This window comes from Hyla sarda, chromosome 6 (assembly GCF_029499605.1).
Source record: "Hyla sarda isolate aHylSar1 chromosome 6, aHylSar1.hap1, whole genome shotgun sequence".
Classification (NCBI taxonomy): domain Eukaryota; kingdom Metazoa; phylum Chordata; class Amphibia; order Anura; family Hylidae; genus Hyla; species Hyla sarda.
Window position 1 is genome coordinate 248518055 of NC_079194.1, and position 16691 is coordinate 248534745.

At 43.1% G+C, this 16691-nt stretch overlaps 1 protein-coding gene across 6 annotated transcripts in view; it reads left to right on the forward strand.

The window, feature by feature from the left end:
- The window catches only part of LOC130276901 (mucin-5AC-like), a 442145-nt gene that overhangs the window by 123211 nt on the left and 302243 nt on the right, over positions 1 to 16691 (forward strand). For all 6 annotated transcript variants that reach the window (XM_056526890.1, XM_056526891.1, XM_056526895.1 and 3 more), the window contains 4 exons: positions 1014 to 1160; positions 3020 to 3184; positions 9316 to 9410; positions 15269 to 15395. In XM_056526890.1, coding sequence (XP_056382865.1) covers positions 1014 to 1160; positions 3020 to 3184; positions 9316 to 9410; positions 15269 to 15395 — 534 coding nt within the window. The remainder of the gene's footprint in view (positions 1 to 1013; positions 1161 to 3019; positions 3185 to 9315; positions 9411 to 15268; positions 15396 to 16691) is intronic.

Below are 16691 nucleotides of genomic sequence, written 5' to 3' on the forward strand. Positions count from 1 at the left end.
AAACCGCACTAAAGCTCTATACAATTAATAACCATGACCTCTCCCAACACATAAACCCCATAACTAAGACCTTTTCAGCGCTGCAGCCTTCAGTAATGGGGAACCTACCCATAAAAAAATATGTATAAGGACATTGGAATACAATACGTATAAAGAATGTATTCCAAGAGAGCATAACGACATATGACATCAAAATACAACGATATCGTTCCTCTCCTGACGCTAGTCGTCCCTCTACAGAGTGTTTGAGACCTTCAGTTGTAGATTACTAATAATAAGACTAAGAATATTATACTTTGAAAATGGGTGCAGCAGAGCTGTAACTCAGAACACGCCACCAGCGGTATTGCTCCTTCGGGAGCTGGCTTCTCCTCCTCCTTTTCTAAACACATCAAGCACATCAGAGCCGCCGCTCTAAGTATGGAAGCTCAGCTGATGCCGACACTCAGAAACAGTGAAACAAAATTATATAGAGAAGCTGCTCTTTGATTTTAGGAACTAGGAGTAGGTAGTCACTTGGAAATTGAAATTTAAAGTATCTTTTAATATTATCGTATGTTTTATTATGACAGAGTATTTTTTATGAATGAACTACTGACGTGGGAGCCCATACACGTCAGCTAGCAGCGCTACAACAGCGCATGTCTATGACAGATCTTAAGTACCACCTGACGCCGTTTAAGGCGTCCATCTTTTATTATATAAAACTGTAATTTTATATTGTCTGTATAAGCACCAAGGTCATTGAGAAAGAGGTATCCAAAACCTCGAAACGCGTCTGAATTGCTGAATAAAGAAACTTTTAACTATACCAGTGACTTCTGAAGTTTATTGCAATGGGTGGCGCCGAGAATCCGGAGCTTCCCCCCCCCCCCCCCCCCGCATATCCTGAATACATAATTCTTGTATATAATTAAGATAGCATAAAAAGGAAAAAAAAACGAATCCTTCTGCTAAACAGTTTAATAAAACTAAATGTTGTATGTTTATGTTTCTTTTTGGCACAATTTTAGTCTCAGAAAAATACATAATCTTTCAGCCTTCACCTTTCTACATTGTTGTGAAATCAACCAGTATTGGACTTCTGGTAGTGGTTCAAATATTACCCATAATGCAGCTGTATGTTATTCTGCAACCTGCATTTAAAACTAAAACTTGTGGTAAGTATGAATCATCTTGTTATTACCAAAGAAATTACTATTTAGAAGACATAAAGGTGTATAAGAAGTATACTGCATAGTATTTATTTTATGTATATATTTTTATAATTTTTATATTTTTTGTTACTTTGCATCAAGCTGTGTACCGTACATGATACATGATGGGTGGACATTAATGGACACAGTAGTTTCTTTAGCCCCCTATATTACCTGCATAAAGTGTCACAGAAAATATGTAAGTGGAGCAGGCACTCCTGTCAAAATCTGACAGACTGTTCACACTGCTAATAAACACAACACAAGTGCAGTATACTGTCATCTTCACAGGTTTAGTCTTGTGGTGTAGATGTCAGGTGGCCTTGATGTTTTACATTGTGTTCTATTGACTGGTAATGGTAACATGGTTTTGCTTGCTGTTTAACTGCTGAAAAAAGTTTTTTTTTCATAATTCTTTTCACAATTTTCTAGGTAAATAGCATGCAAAACTAGGCAGCCAGTAACAATTATCGCATATAAGCTCAATTTTAACATCATTAGGTACAGCTCCTTCCTCAATTGAAAAAAAAAAAAAAAACTTTGCACACAACACATGGAAACATACGCCACTTAATTATCCCCCCCCCCTTGACTACTTTTAAAATCTTTAAAATCCCTTAAATGGGCACTGTCATTAAGACAAATTTTTGCTATTGCACTCCTTATGGTAAATAAAAAAAATCTTTCTAATGTACTTTGTTTGAAAAAAAATATTTAATTTTCTATATTTTATTTGTGTTTAAAAAAGCTGCCACTAGGTGTCCTACTACTTGTCCAGAGCACATTTCCCCCCCATCTCTTGCACAGATTTTGGACTCCTGGTCCAAAATAAGGAAATGCAGTCTTGAGTGCTGAGGGGTGTGGGTGCAGCCTTAGCCAATCATAGCTCATCTCACATTGAACTGCTCTGGGCTGTGTGTAGCAGAGTGAGGGAGAAAGTTCTCCCCTGTATGGCTTCAGATTATGTCACGTCTGCTGAGGAATGCCCTTTCCCAGTCTGTGAAGACTGAGCAGAAAATACAGAGCAAAATCAAAAGTAGAAACTAAAAAATAATAAAAACAAAGGGTGGTTTATCATGATGGGGGCTGTGAACTGGGAGAATTAGAAAATTTTACAAGATCATGACAGATACTCTTTAAGAACCTTACCAATTTTTGTTGTTGCACTTTCATTTTTTCCTATTCGCACTTTTATAGCCATAACTCTTTTATTTTTTCATCTACACACTCATATGAGTTTTGTTTTTTTTGCGGGACCAACTGTACTTTGTAATGACTTCCTTAATTTTGCCATAACATATGCCCCAAAACGGGAAAGAAATATATTTTTGAGGTGAAACAGAACAAATTTTTTAAATTGCCATTTAAAAAAAAATTAAATTTTCTGTATTTCGAGCTGTATGAGGGCTCATTTTTTACAGTGGGATCTGTAGTTCTTATCAGTACCATTATGGTGTTGATCAGACTTTTCAATAGATGTTTACTTCTTTTTTTGAGGGATATAAAGTGATAAAAAAAATAGAATTCTGAGGTTTGGCAACTGTCAGTATGTGTCACATTAATGACAATTTTCCACAAAATGGGAACATAATTTTATCTGCTCCCTATAATGTTTTAGCTTTCTGAAAGATAGTTATTAGCTGTATGTGTGTAGATGATGTACAATTTAGAGATTTCCCCATTGCTGTGTGTAGCAAGTTCAAGGTGTTGCGATGAAGTCTTTCAATATATCCTCTGTTGCAGTAAAAAACATAATCTGTAAAGTTATCTACTGTTATGAATTTCATGTTAATATTTTTGTCTTCTATTTTTTTTTTTTACAGGACTTTGTGGAAATTTTAACAGCATACAAAATGATGACTTCAGGAGTATAAGTGGTATAATCGAGGGCACTGCTTCTGCTTTTGTGAATACATGGAGATTGACATCTGATTGTCCAAACATCCGTGACATAATAGATGATCCTTGTACACTTGGTGTAGAAAGTGGTAGGTAATTGGCCTTATGCATAAGTTACTTAAAATATTAAGGAATATCTATGAAAAGTTTAATCTATGGGTTGGATTAGATGTGGCAGCTTTGCAGCACATCCCACAGATTTATTAGCTTGTAGTACACACACTGCTATACTTGGGGGGGGGGGGGGGGGGTGTATGTGCAGAGCATTGCACTCTGGTGTATGTACAGGTGGGAATAGCAGTGACTGTGCAGACTCAGAGGCCCTGGGTCACTGACCGATGCAATGCTCTGCAAATACCTAGCCTATGGGGATGTATGAGGACTTACCGTTTTTGTTTTAATGGGACTTTTTGGTCGCTTTTTATTATTTTTTATGGCATAGGAAGTGACCAAAAATGCGCAATTTTGGACTTTAGCACGCAATCAACCGTGCAATTTAATTAACATAATTTTTTACGCATGCGGCAATATTTACGCAGATATATATGCACGTGGCGATTTTTTACATTATTTTAGTTAAAAAATGGGAAAGGCTCAAGCTTTTATTAGGGAAGGGGTTAGTGGGAAGGGGTTACATTTTTTTTTTTACACTTTTTGTTATAGCTCCCCTAGGGAGCTCCCATAGGGTATGTGCAGACTGCAGAGCATTGCACCCTAGGGTCTGTAGAAGGGTGCAATGCTCTGTAGTCTGCACATACCCCCCCCCCCATGGGGGAGATTTATCATTAGGTGTCTATTGTAGACACAGATCTACCCCTTTACACTGCTTGTCTAATTTACACCCTTGCTCAAGAGTTACTAAAATTGTGTACGTCCTTTGATAAATTCCATTGAGGTTTTTTGTCCATCAGCAAAAACACCAGAAAAACTGTTCCAGCTTTTTCCTGTGTTTTGTCAGTTTTTCTTGCATTTTTTTTTCTTGCGTTTTTGCTGGTGTGTGGAAACAAAAAAATGTACTTACCGTATATACTCGAGTATAAGCCGACCCGAGTATAAGCCGAGACCCCTAATTTCAACCCAAAATCCCAGGAAAAGTTATTGACTCGAGTATAAGCCTAGGGTGGGAAATACATCATCCCCCCATGTCATCATCCAGACCCCGTCATCATCCAGACCCGTCATTAACATCCTCATCATCACCGCCTGTCATCATCCAGACCCTCATCATCATCACCTGTCATCATCCCCTTGTCATCATCCCACACATCCCCCCTTCATCATCCCCTTGTCATCATCCCACACATCCCCCCTTCATCATCCCCTTGTCATCATCGCACACATCCCCCCTTCATCATCCCCTTGTCATCATCCCACACATCCCCCCTTCATCATCCCCTTGTCATCATCCCAACCCCCCTTCATCATCCCCTTGTAATCATCCCACACACCCCCCTTCATCATCCCCCCCCCCCCTTCATCATCCTACCCCCCCTTCATCATCCTCTTGTCATCATCCCACACCCCCCCCTTCATCATCCTCTTCTCATCATCCGCCCTCAGTGGTCTTCAACCTGCGGACCTCCAGAGGTTTCAAAACTACAACTCCCAGCAAGCCCGGGCAGCCATCGGCTGTCCGGGCTTGCTGGGAGTTGTAGTTTTGAAACCTCCGGAGGTCCGCAGGTTGAAGACCACTGCGGCCTTCGACATCATCCAGCCCCCTCTCACCCCCTTTAGTTCTGTACAGTACTCACCTCCGCTCGGCGTGGTCCGGTGCTGCAGGGCTGTCCGGAGAGGAGGTGGTCCGGTGGGATAGTGGTTCCGGGCTGCTATCTTCACCGGGGGCGCCTCTTCTCCGCGCTTCCGGCCCGGAATAGAGGCGTTGCCTTGACAATGACGCAGAAGTACGTTGGCAATGAACGCACCTCTGCGTCGTTGTCAAGGCAACGTGACTATTCTGAGGCCGGGCCCGAAGCGCTTAGAAGAGGCCTCCCCGGTGAAGATAGCAGCCCGGAACCACTATCCCACCGGACGACCTCCTCACCGTACAGCCCTGCAGCACCGGACCAGCGCCGAGCGGAGGTGAGTACTGTACAGAACTAAAGGGGGGTGAGAGGGGGCTGGATGATGTCGAAGGCCGCAGTGGTCTTCAACCTGCGGACCTCCGGAGGTTTCAAAACTACAACTCCCAGCAAGCCCGGACAGCCGATGGCTGCCCGGGCTTGCTGGGAGTTGTAGTTTTGAAACCTCTGGAGGTCCGCAGGTTGAAGACCACTGCGGGTGGAGAGTTCACTCGAGTATAAGCCGAGGGGGGTGTTTTCAGCACGAAAAATCGTGCTGAAAAACTCGGCTTATACTCGAGTATATACGGGAACTTTTTGTAGTTTTTTTTTCTTAGAAATTTAGATACGTGAATGCGGAGGACTATGTCAGATTTGGTGGACTGCGACGATGTACAGTGTTTAAAAAAATGTCAATAAAAGGGTTAACGAGGGCTGTGGGGGAGTGTTTTTTTTTTTATAAAATGGCGCTCCTGGGCATAGGCGGTAACAGGCTTGTGTTATTTAGGCTTGGGAGGGCCAGTAACAATTGTCCTCGCCCACCCTGGTAAGGTCTGGCTGTTGCTGCTTGGTTTGTATATGGCTGATACTGAAAAAATTAGGGAACCACACACTCTATTTTTTATTTATTAAAAAAAAAAAGCATGGGGTTCCCCCTATTTTCAGTATCAGCCAGATACCTACCAAGCAGCAACAGCCTGACGTTACCAGGGTGGGTGAGGACCATTGTTACTGGCCCTCCCTAGCCTAAATAACGCCAGCCTGTTACCGCCTAGGCCCATGAGCGCCATTTATGACGTTCCGGGTATGTTGGTACCGGGTTAATAATTGGAAGTTAGCGCTAGCTGATTTTGGGGCTAACGCTAAGCCCCAGCTTAGTAATGGATTCCGTCAGCTTCCACTACTAAGCCTGAAAATGAAATTGTAAAAACACAACACTTAGAAAAAACATTTTATTTAAAAAAAACACTCCCCCACAGCCCTCGTTAACCATTTTATTGAAATTTAAAAAAAAAAAACGCTGGTCATCGTCGTAGTCCACAGAATCTGACGTAGTCCTCCGCATTCACGTATCTGAAATGAAAGAAAAGAAAAACAAGAAATATGGGTTAGTACATTTTTTGCGCTCTCCCCTGGGAAGAGCGCACATAATGCAGTGTTGCTAAACAGGGAGCCTCCTGTTGCTAAACTACAACTCCCATTATGGGGGGCTGTAGTTAAGCAACAGCTGAAGTCTCCCTGTTTGGGAACACACTGCTCTGTTTCCATTATGCAAAACGCATAATGTGAACAGACATCTGTCTCTCTGCCCTTGGACTACTACTCCTATCATGAGACAAAGTCTGTCCCATGATGGGAGTAGTTGTAGTACCGCAACACTGCTGAGGGATGGCACTTGCACATCCCCCAGCTGTGGGACTTTTAGGACTACTACTCCCATCATGGACATACTCTGCCAATGATGGGAGTTGTAGTCCAGGGGCTGATTTGCAGATCACACCAGGTCATTCTGCAAAGACCTGCTGCGATCCGCCTTTAAGTTAAAAAGCCGTCAGTACATGCGGCTTCATCACGCTGCCCGCTAGCTCCTGTATACACTGTCATAATTCATGATCCCCACTGGGAGACAGGAGCTCTGATTGGTCAATAGCTATTCACCAATCAGAGCTCCTGTGTTCCGGCGGCTGGGATTATGAATTATGACAGTGTATATAGAAGCCGGTGCGATGTAGCCGCATGTACCGCTGGCTTGTTAACTTAAATGTGGATTGCAGCAGATCATTCTCTGGAGATCTGATGCGATCCGCATTTATTAACTATACAAATTGGCGGTACATGCATCTACACTGCGCTGCCCGCAGGCTTCCATATACACTGTCATAATTCATAATCCCTGCTGCCTAAACACAGGAGCTCTGATTGGTGAATTGCTATTGACCATTCAGAGCTCCCGTCTCCAGGCTGGGATTATGAATTATGACAGTACATATAGAAGCAGGCCGGGAGCGCGATGTAGCCGTATGTCCTGCCGGCTTGTTAACTTAAATATGGATCGCAGCGGGTCTCTGCAGAATACCCGGTGCGATCTGCATCTTAGCCCCTGGACTACAACTCTAATCATGGGCAGAGTCTGTCTATGATGGGAGTAGTAGTCCTAAAAGTCCCGCAGCTGGGGGATGTGCAAGTGCCATCCCTCAGCAGCGCCGCGGTACTACAACTACTCCCATCATGGGACAGACCCTGTCCCATGATAGGAGTAGTAGTCCAACGGCAGAGGGGCAGATCGCAGCAGATCATTCTCCGGAGATCCGCTGCAATCTGCATTTATTAACTATACAAGCCGGCGGCATATGTGGCTACACTGCACTGCCCGCCGGCTCCTATATACAGCTCTTATAATTCATAATCCCCGCCAGGATTGGTCAATAGCTTTTCATCAATCAGAGCTCCTGTCTCCCGGCGGCGGGGATTATGAATTATGACAGTGTATACAGGAGCCTGGAGCTGGCGTGCAGTGCAGTGTAGCCGCATGTGCAGCTGGCTTTTACAGTTAATAAATGTGGATCGCAGCGGGTCTCTGGATAATGACCTGCTGCAATCTGCACCTTAGCCCCTGGACTTCAACTCCCAGCTTAGGCTGAATCTGTCCATTATGAGAGTAGCAGTCCTTACTGTCCCAAAATAGACACTTTGGTACATGTCCTACGAGGTGGTGTATATTTGCGCAAGAAAAGTGCTTTTGCGCTTTTTTTTTTGCGTAAAAAAAACCCTGCAGTTAATAAATTCGATTCTACAGTAGAAAGTGTTCTATGGTAAACTTAACCGTAGACATGGCCATAAAAATTTGATCAGATTTTGTGCAAAAACAATGCGCAAAAAATCTCTTGAGCAAATTTTTGCATTAAAAAATACACCAAAAAAAGCTTTATATACAATGATAAATTCCCCTCCATGTGTTTAGCAGTCTGTGTGTGTATGTACATTCCTATACAGGTGGGGGTATGTGCAGAGCACTGCACCCTTGTCTGTAGTACAGACTAGGGTACAATGCTCTGCACATACCCCCACCTGTATAGTACATATACACTGCTATACACATGGGAGGGTATGTGCAGACTGCAGAGCATTGCACCATAAGGTCTGTAGAAGACACTAGCGTGCAATGCTCTGTCTGCAGATTACTCTGCACATACCACAATGTGTACAGCAGTGCTGCAGTGCAGAGCAAACTGCAGACACAGAGGCCCTGGGAGGATCACCGACCCAGCTGGGGCTGAGTGGGGGATCCAAGTAAAATGGCGGTGAGATGGCGTTGGGGGGGGGAGACAAGTTGGGAGGAGCAGCAGTCCCACCCTGGTGATTCCGGACCTAAGGCAAAAGCTGGGGAGTGGTGCCTGTAAGAGGAGGGTGGGGTTGAGTCTGAGTCACTTGGTGGGGTTGAGTCACTGGGTCACGCGGGATCCCAATCCCAATGCAGGGCTCTTCTACATGGTCCAGTTCTGATTCCCACATGCCTACTTAAAGGGGTACTCCACTGCCTCAGCGTCCGGAACATTTTGTTCAAAACGCTGGGTGTGGACTGCGAGTGTCGTGACGTCATGCACACGACCGCTAGTGACATCACACCTCGTCTTTAGGGGGCGTGGCCATGACATCACGAACCCCGTAGCCCGCACACAGCGTTCGGAACGCTGGGGCATTGGAGTACCCCTTTAAGACATTGTGGTAAGCAGGGATCAGCATAGATACACTGACTGGTATGAGGCTACATAGCCCAATATGAAGCAACCTTTAATGCACTGTGTGTTCAGAAATCTTTCTTTCATGGCAAGCATTAACATTTTTAACATGGGGACTACAGTTACCCTTTTGTGAGATTGGACTAGATGGGCAATCTTTTTTTGGTTTTATTGTGTGAGGGGGAGTGACATGAACTCCTCCCTTTCCATGGGAGGTTTTTAAATTGATAGTGGATCCTGCATGTCACCCAGTCAGAGAATGTTGCCCAGCAGAGGTGAGTAGAGTGTTAGTGTCCCATACAAAGTAAAGCTACCTCCATATGGTGGATGGGGGACACGTTTTGATCTAAAAGTAATCTAAAGTGCTACCGCAATCTTCTTTTTGTGCATATAAATTTGAATACATATTTTTTTAATTTTCAGCTGAGTATGCAAGGCATTGGTGTGGGCAACTTCTTGATCGTACTGGGGTGTTCAGCGACTGTCATAGTCTAGTAGATCCAGAAATTTATTACAAGGTAAAGAACTTTTCTTTTTTTTTTTTTATCTGATATAACATATAGGTAGAATAAATATTTTAGGCTTTATCTGTTTCATGCTTTCTTTGAGGGGTTACAATATTTTTGATGACAACTATAACTCAGTCACACATAGTTCATAGTTTATAAGGTTAAAAAAAACAAAAGTTCCTTAAAGGGGTACTCCAGTGGAAAACATTTTTTTTTTAAATCAACTGGTACCAGAAAGTTAAACAGATTTGTTAATTGCTTCTATTTTAAAATATTAATCCTTCCAGTACTTATCAGCTGCTGTATGCTCCAGAGGAAGTTTTCCTCTGGAGCATACAGCTCCACAGGAAAACTTTTCTTTCTGAATATTTTTTCTGTCTGACTACAGTGCTCTCTGCTGACAACTTTGTCCATGTCAGGAACTGTACAGAGCAGGAGAGGTTTGCTATGGGGATTTGCTCCACTCTAGACAGATCCTGACATGGACAGAGGTGTCAGCAGAGAGCACTGTGGTCAGACAGAAAAGCAATTCCTCTGGAGTATACAGAAGCTGATAAGTACTAGAAGGATGAGGATTTTTAAATAGAAGTAATTTACAATCTGTTTATCTGTTTACTTTTTGGTACCAGTTGATGATTTAAAAAGTGTTTTCCACCACTGGAGTATCCCTTTAAGTTCAACCTATAACCCTTCTGTGTTGATTCAGAGGAAGGCAAAAAATCCCTATGAGACTGATGACAATTGCCCCATTACAGAGGAAAAATTCCTTCCCGACTCCAGAATAAATCCCTGGATCAACGTTCTTACCCCATGAATCTAGCCCCCATCACTTGTTATATTATATTTTTCTAGAAAAACACCAAGGTCCCCTTTAAGTTGTTAATTGAGTCAGACATCACAACATCATGTGGCAGAGAGTTCTATAATATCACTGCTCTTACAGTGAATCTCTGTCTGTGATGATGGTAAAACCTTCTTTCCTCTAGATGTAGAGGATGTCTCCTTGTCATGGTTACCTGCCTAGGTATAAAAATATCACTAGAAATATCTCTGTATTGTCTATTGATATATTTGTACATTTTGATCAAATGGCCCCATAGACAACCTTTCTCGGAACGAAATAACTCCAAGCGTGATAACCTGTCTTGGTTCTCCAATCTACCAATTCTGTTAAGTACCTGTGTTCCCCTCCTCTGCACCCTCTCCAGTTCAGCCATGTCCTTCCTTTATGCAGGTGCCCAAAACTGGACACAATACTCCATATGTGGTCTGACTAATGATTCATAAAGAGGTAAAACTATGTCCTTGTCACAGGCCACTATATTATCCTCCTCTGTGGTGATTACTTTACCCAGTTTATTGTCATCTTTCACCTGATCAAAAATATCAGAACCCCTTTAAAGAGTAGCTCCCACCATCTGTATTTTTTTTTCTCTCCCTACCTATTGCTAAACTATCCCTAACCCCCTCCCTGCCTTTTAAATTTGTTTTTCTACCTTATAAAGAGCTGATCTTCTGCTGCCAGCTGTAGCTCTGCCAGAAGCCGACTTCCCCAGCAGGCGCGACGTCACTGACGCCTGCTGGACGCCAACTTCCGCCCTCACCTCATCTATGCTGCGCTCCTGTAGGGAGCGCACATAGATGAGCGGCCAATAGCACGGCAGGCTGCTCCATGGTCTCCTCCTCCTAGGTTAGCAGTGTAGTGTTATCCAGGGAGGAGTAGTAGAGGAGCCCACCTGTCGTGCTCACTACTGAGACCCGGGACTGAAACAAAGTACGGGTAAGTGAAATCAGACATCACTTACCTGTACAGGACATGTACAGTCCTGGAGCATCAGCGCAGCACTGAGACTCAGTGCCGCGCTGCCTCCAGACGGTACATGCCGGGGGCAGGCAGCCAATGAGGCAGCTGCGAGGCCAGGCAGCCAATGAGTGCAGCCTCGGCATTCACAGCGCTCGCTCCCGCCTGTCTGATTGACAGGCAGGGAGCGAGAGCAGGCTGACTGAGTTAGGACCGATTGCCCGGCCGGCATCGGTCCTAATTCAGCTGTGACATCACGGCAGGCTGCAGCCAGCCACTAGGAGGGAGACCCCTAGAGGCCGGTTTTCAAATATAAAGTACACTATTTAATTTAAAAAAAATAATGAATCTATATTAGAGATATGTTGTAGTACATAAGTACTACAACATATAAAAAAAAAAAAGGTTGGTGACAGTGCCCATTTAACGCCGGTGTAGAGAAAAAAATATGTGATCTGCTGCGGAATGTGATAGTACATCACTGAAAAGTGCTGAGTCACCTAAGGATTGATTGACTGACACGCGCACACCCTCCCTCTACCATTGGTTCTTGAGAGGGGGGGGGGTTGCGCGTGTTACGTGATCAACTCCACTGTGTTGTAACATAATTTTCCTCAGTGTGTTTTATGTCTCCCTGCTGTGAGAGCTGCTTGGGCACTGCTTGGGCACAGTAGGGGATAGCACTGCAGGGGGAGAAGCTGTCAGATTCTGTACCTCCGAACGGGGAACAGAAGCCCTGCACTCGCGGGACATTTCATTCATTCCCCGATGGGGGATATCACTGCTGGGGGTGATGCTGTCAGCTTCTCCCCCCACAGTGCTATCCCCGCATCAGGGAATAATTTATATGTCAGCCACAGCTTCTCCCCCGCAGCGCTATCCCCTACTGTGCCCGAGCAGTGTGCTCTCACAGAGGGGAGACATTCTCCCACTGTGGGAGCCTAAAACACACTAAAGAAAACTGTGTTACAACACAGTGCAGTTGATTACATGACACGCGTACCTCCCACCCCCCCTAAAGAACCAGTGGTAGAGGGCGGGTGTCAGCCAATCAAAGATTCTTAGGTGGCTCAGCACTTTTCAGTGCTGTACTATCACATTTGGCTGCAGATCACAGATTTCTTCCCTACACCTGCAGTTCTTGGAAACCAGCGTGCAGCACGTCCTGCTGCTTAATTTCCTCCTCCCTGCTGACTTCCTCTTCTGTACTGCAGGAAGTGACAAGTTCTGGCACACCTTGTAGGGGGGATGCCTGTGCATGTACTGTCTCTTTCATGGTTTGTGCACATCCCTGATTCCTGACCTTCTCCAATCCCTGCTAGACACCACCTAGGATTTATTTTAGGATTTATTTTACAGGATACAACTTTACCATCTACAGGACTGCCATTTATATCATTTACAGGATAATTTGTACATTTATTGCATAGAAGGTTTCTTTGATACAAAGCTATTTTCTTTCCAGGAGGAACGTTCCTATTTTATCATTGTGTATACCAGATACACTATGACTCTGATAAGTGTAGCACTATATGCAACAGTTACATTTAGTGTATTATTATATGGCTGGCAGCCATATTAGATACATTGAAATTGAGAGTATCATCAGTACCATTTATGTTCGCTCTGTAGTGTAATATTCAATTGCTTTTTCATATTTTATTGTATCTTTTAACCATTTGTGCGCTACCGTAGGGCCCTGCGGGAACGCATTATTTAATATCTTATAATAAATAACATATTTGTATCATATCCTTCTTTTTCTCTATTATTGTTACCAGACATCCACCATTTAATCTTTTTGATATTGAGCTGAGGACTAATACCCTATTTTTGCCACCACCTGTATATAACCCTGCCCAACTCATTCTCTGGTGCCTGAGCAGAAGTGTAGTTTTCTACAGGCAAAGGTTATCTATCCTGCTGATCTGTGTTCCTCACTTTAACCTGTTTTCCTGACCTTGCTGATTCTCCAGTGTATGACCCCGACTGTTGACCACGCCTGTGCTCTCGTCATTCCTGCACCACCTGGCTGTATCTGTGCCTCTCAGCTCTGCTGTTCTCCATACTCAGCTTAGCTATAACACCTACTCATCTCTGCTATATTGTGCTCTGCTGTGCTGCGCTACTACCAACTACAGTGTCTACTTGCCCCTCCTGCTTGGCAGCGATGCTATCTTGGGAAATAAATTACCTCAATTTTATCTGATCTCCATTCCCTTTGCATCCTGTGCCACGTGGAGCCAGCAATCCCCTTGAAGCCAGACCGATTGAATACCTCCACCTAACCAGGACCACTCTTGCAGTAGCATCCTGTTATCTTTTCTGCTGAAGAAGTCTAGCTTCCGAATCCTCGAGCGGGATAAAGTGATGAACCAGGGGAATACTCTGCTTACAATATTGGCCAAAAGTCAAACCAATAGATGACACAGCAAATCCACACCCGTGGCATTACAACCCAAAACTAAACCTAAGACACCTTATAATAAATCAATGGGATCCATTATGTGGTTTTTGAATGGTTTATGTATAAATAAGTAATGAAATAAATGGTGAACACTACTGTATAATGGGGTAAGAACTGTACCAGGCATTTTTTTTTACAATAGTAATATATGGCTAGTGTTTTTAGATAAAGCCTCTCTAGCTCTGTTCAGTTAATATCCTGATTAAATGGATTTTCCACACTACTGCCAGTATAACAGAGCTTCCTCCCTGATGTCTGGCACTTTAGAGTTCAGGAACATAACGTCACATACCTTCTCAGCCAATCAGTGGCTAAGGTGGGACATGGTTAAGTGACACTCTTTTATACCCGTAGCATTGTGGACATGAGAAAGGTAAAATACTTTTCTTATTTCTTATTTTAACTAAACCCTTCACTGACCAGATTTCAAAAAGTTTTTTTTGCTGGACCATTCCTTTAATGCTACTGTTATTGTACTGTAGTGTTGTTTAACCCCTTTGCAACCCATGACTGTTCCAGACCATCATTTGCTGATTTGTATGGAGCGGGCAGCAGGCTCCTGACTTAAAGCGATCAAAGTGTCAGATCAATACCAAAATGGTACAAAAAAAACCTACTGAACAAGATGCAAAGAATGAGCCCTCATACAGCCCGGTATACGTACATACAAAAAAATGACATTTTAGAATGATGAAAACTATGCAAATTGGGTATTCATGTAATTCTGCTCACCTGGGCCTTGTTGGCCTATAGGTAAATATATCACTGCATATACCCAAACAGGGAGAGATTTATTAAAGGGGTACTCCGGCGCTAAGACAGCTGTCACGCCCCCTCCCATAGGCTTGCATTGAGGGGGCGGAGCGTGACATCACATGAGGCGGGGCCCAAAACGCTCCGGCACCATGATCGCCAGTAATCAGACCTGGAGCGAACATGCTCCGGGGACTGATTGTAACAGGGTGCTGCATGCAAGATCACGGGGGTCCCCAGCGGCGGGACCCCCGCGATCAGGCATCTCATCCCCTATCCTTTGGATAGGGGATAAGATGTCTTAGCGCCAGAGTACCCCTTTAAGGCTGGTGGGAAAGAGAGAAGCCACCAGGGCCCACCTGATGACATGAGGTTCAGACAACATGAAGTTCTCTTTATTATTACTAAGATTTACTTGACGGAATAAAGAAGTATGCCATTACAGATGAGGCTTTGGGTGGCCACTGTAGGAACATTGTAGTATTACAAGGTTCCTAGTTATTTGAATGTATAACATATAGTCAAATTAAATCCACATGAGTGGGAGATCTAATAGAGAAGCATGTGGACAATGGTAATAGAGAGGGAACAGACCCAATAAAAAGATTTTTTTTAACTGCTGCCAGCACCACCTTTGACTGCACAGGGCTGCAAGAATGTCAAATTATTGAATGCCCTCCCTACAAAATGTATTTACACAAATAGTCAGTCACCATATTATTGGAAAATTGAAGTACTGGATGGAATGTAAAAATGGGAAATTAATAATAAAAAATGTCAGTATCTTGAAGTTACACAAATTCGGTATGTAAAAAGAAAACTAAATAAAACTACACTTTTTTTCAGAATTGTTTGATGGATACTTGTAGCTGTGACAAGAGTGAAGACTGTATGTGTGCAGCCCTCTTCTCCTATTATAAAATATGCGCAGCTAGAGGGATTATAATCACTGACTGGCAAACTAATGTCTGCAGTAAGTATACAACTTGTTTAGTCAATAAGACATTGGCAGTGGGGGAGGGACTTACTAAAATCAGCATTTCATACGCTGGTCTTATGTAAAAGCCTGTTTCAGTAAGCAGCTTACGTTTTTTTTAAGAGGTGCCAGCCTGTCAATAAATAAGTCTCTTCTGTGGCATCCACTGCTGTAGCCAGATTCCCACTGTAATTCACGCAGGTTGCAGGTAACTGTAAAATACTGAAAAAACGTCAAGGACACAATTCTCCACCCCCTTTCCAGAAAGCCCCATCTGTTTTTAAAAAAGTTGGTGAAAGAAGTGTAAAACTCTCCAAAAGTCACACATTTTGTTCACTTCATTGTATGTGCAAAGATTTGAAACTATTTTATGTCTGAAAGCAAAAGTTAATGATTGAAAAATTCCCCCATTGTGTTTGACTTTTCTATTGCATTGTTGTGAAATGATGATTATAATCTGAATAACAATATCAATTTATGACCCTCAATATGTATCACAGGTGAATAAAGGTATTCCATTGTAAGAAAATAAAGTTTATAGAAATGGAGAAAAGCAATGAAGTAATGAGTACCACACAGTCCCTGGTAAAGGTCCCGTTATCCACCACACTGAACACTATGCACTCAGATGATGTCCTTAATAAGTCCCATACAGTGGTGCACGCTAAGAAACACAAAATAATCTCTATATAAAAGAGAAATACAGCAGCGGCACTCACTGAAATGTGCAGAGTTACTTTAATAAGGAACAAACTTGACAGCAGGAGCGGGAGCAATCCACCGAACAGAGCAACACTGTGTTTCCCCGGCGGCTTCTTCCGGCTCTATAGAGCCAGAAGAAGCCGCCGGGGAAACACAGTGTTGCTCTGTTCAGTGGTTTGCTCCCGCTCCTGCTGTCAAGTTTGTTCCTTATTAAAGTAACTCTGCACATTTCAGTGAGTGTCGCTGCTGCATTTCTCTTTTATGTACAGAAAATAAAGTTTATTATATTTATGATACAAAATTATTCAATTCTTAATATTCTTTATCATATCCTCTTGGTTTCTAAGATCTTAGTTTGCTGTCTAACTTAATTTTCCATAAAGCAGTTTGACAATTAGGGGGGATTTATCAAGATTTGCGTCTCACACACTATCTAAATAAATCCTCCTTCAGCGCACAGGCTTGCTGGATTTATGTTAATGTGCACGCCTCTACAAAAATTTGCCAGTGCACCTCCCTGAAATCTTCCAGATTTAAAGCATACCTGTCAGATCCCAGAAAAAAAAGAAAGAAAGAATGAATACAGTGGTC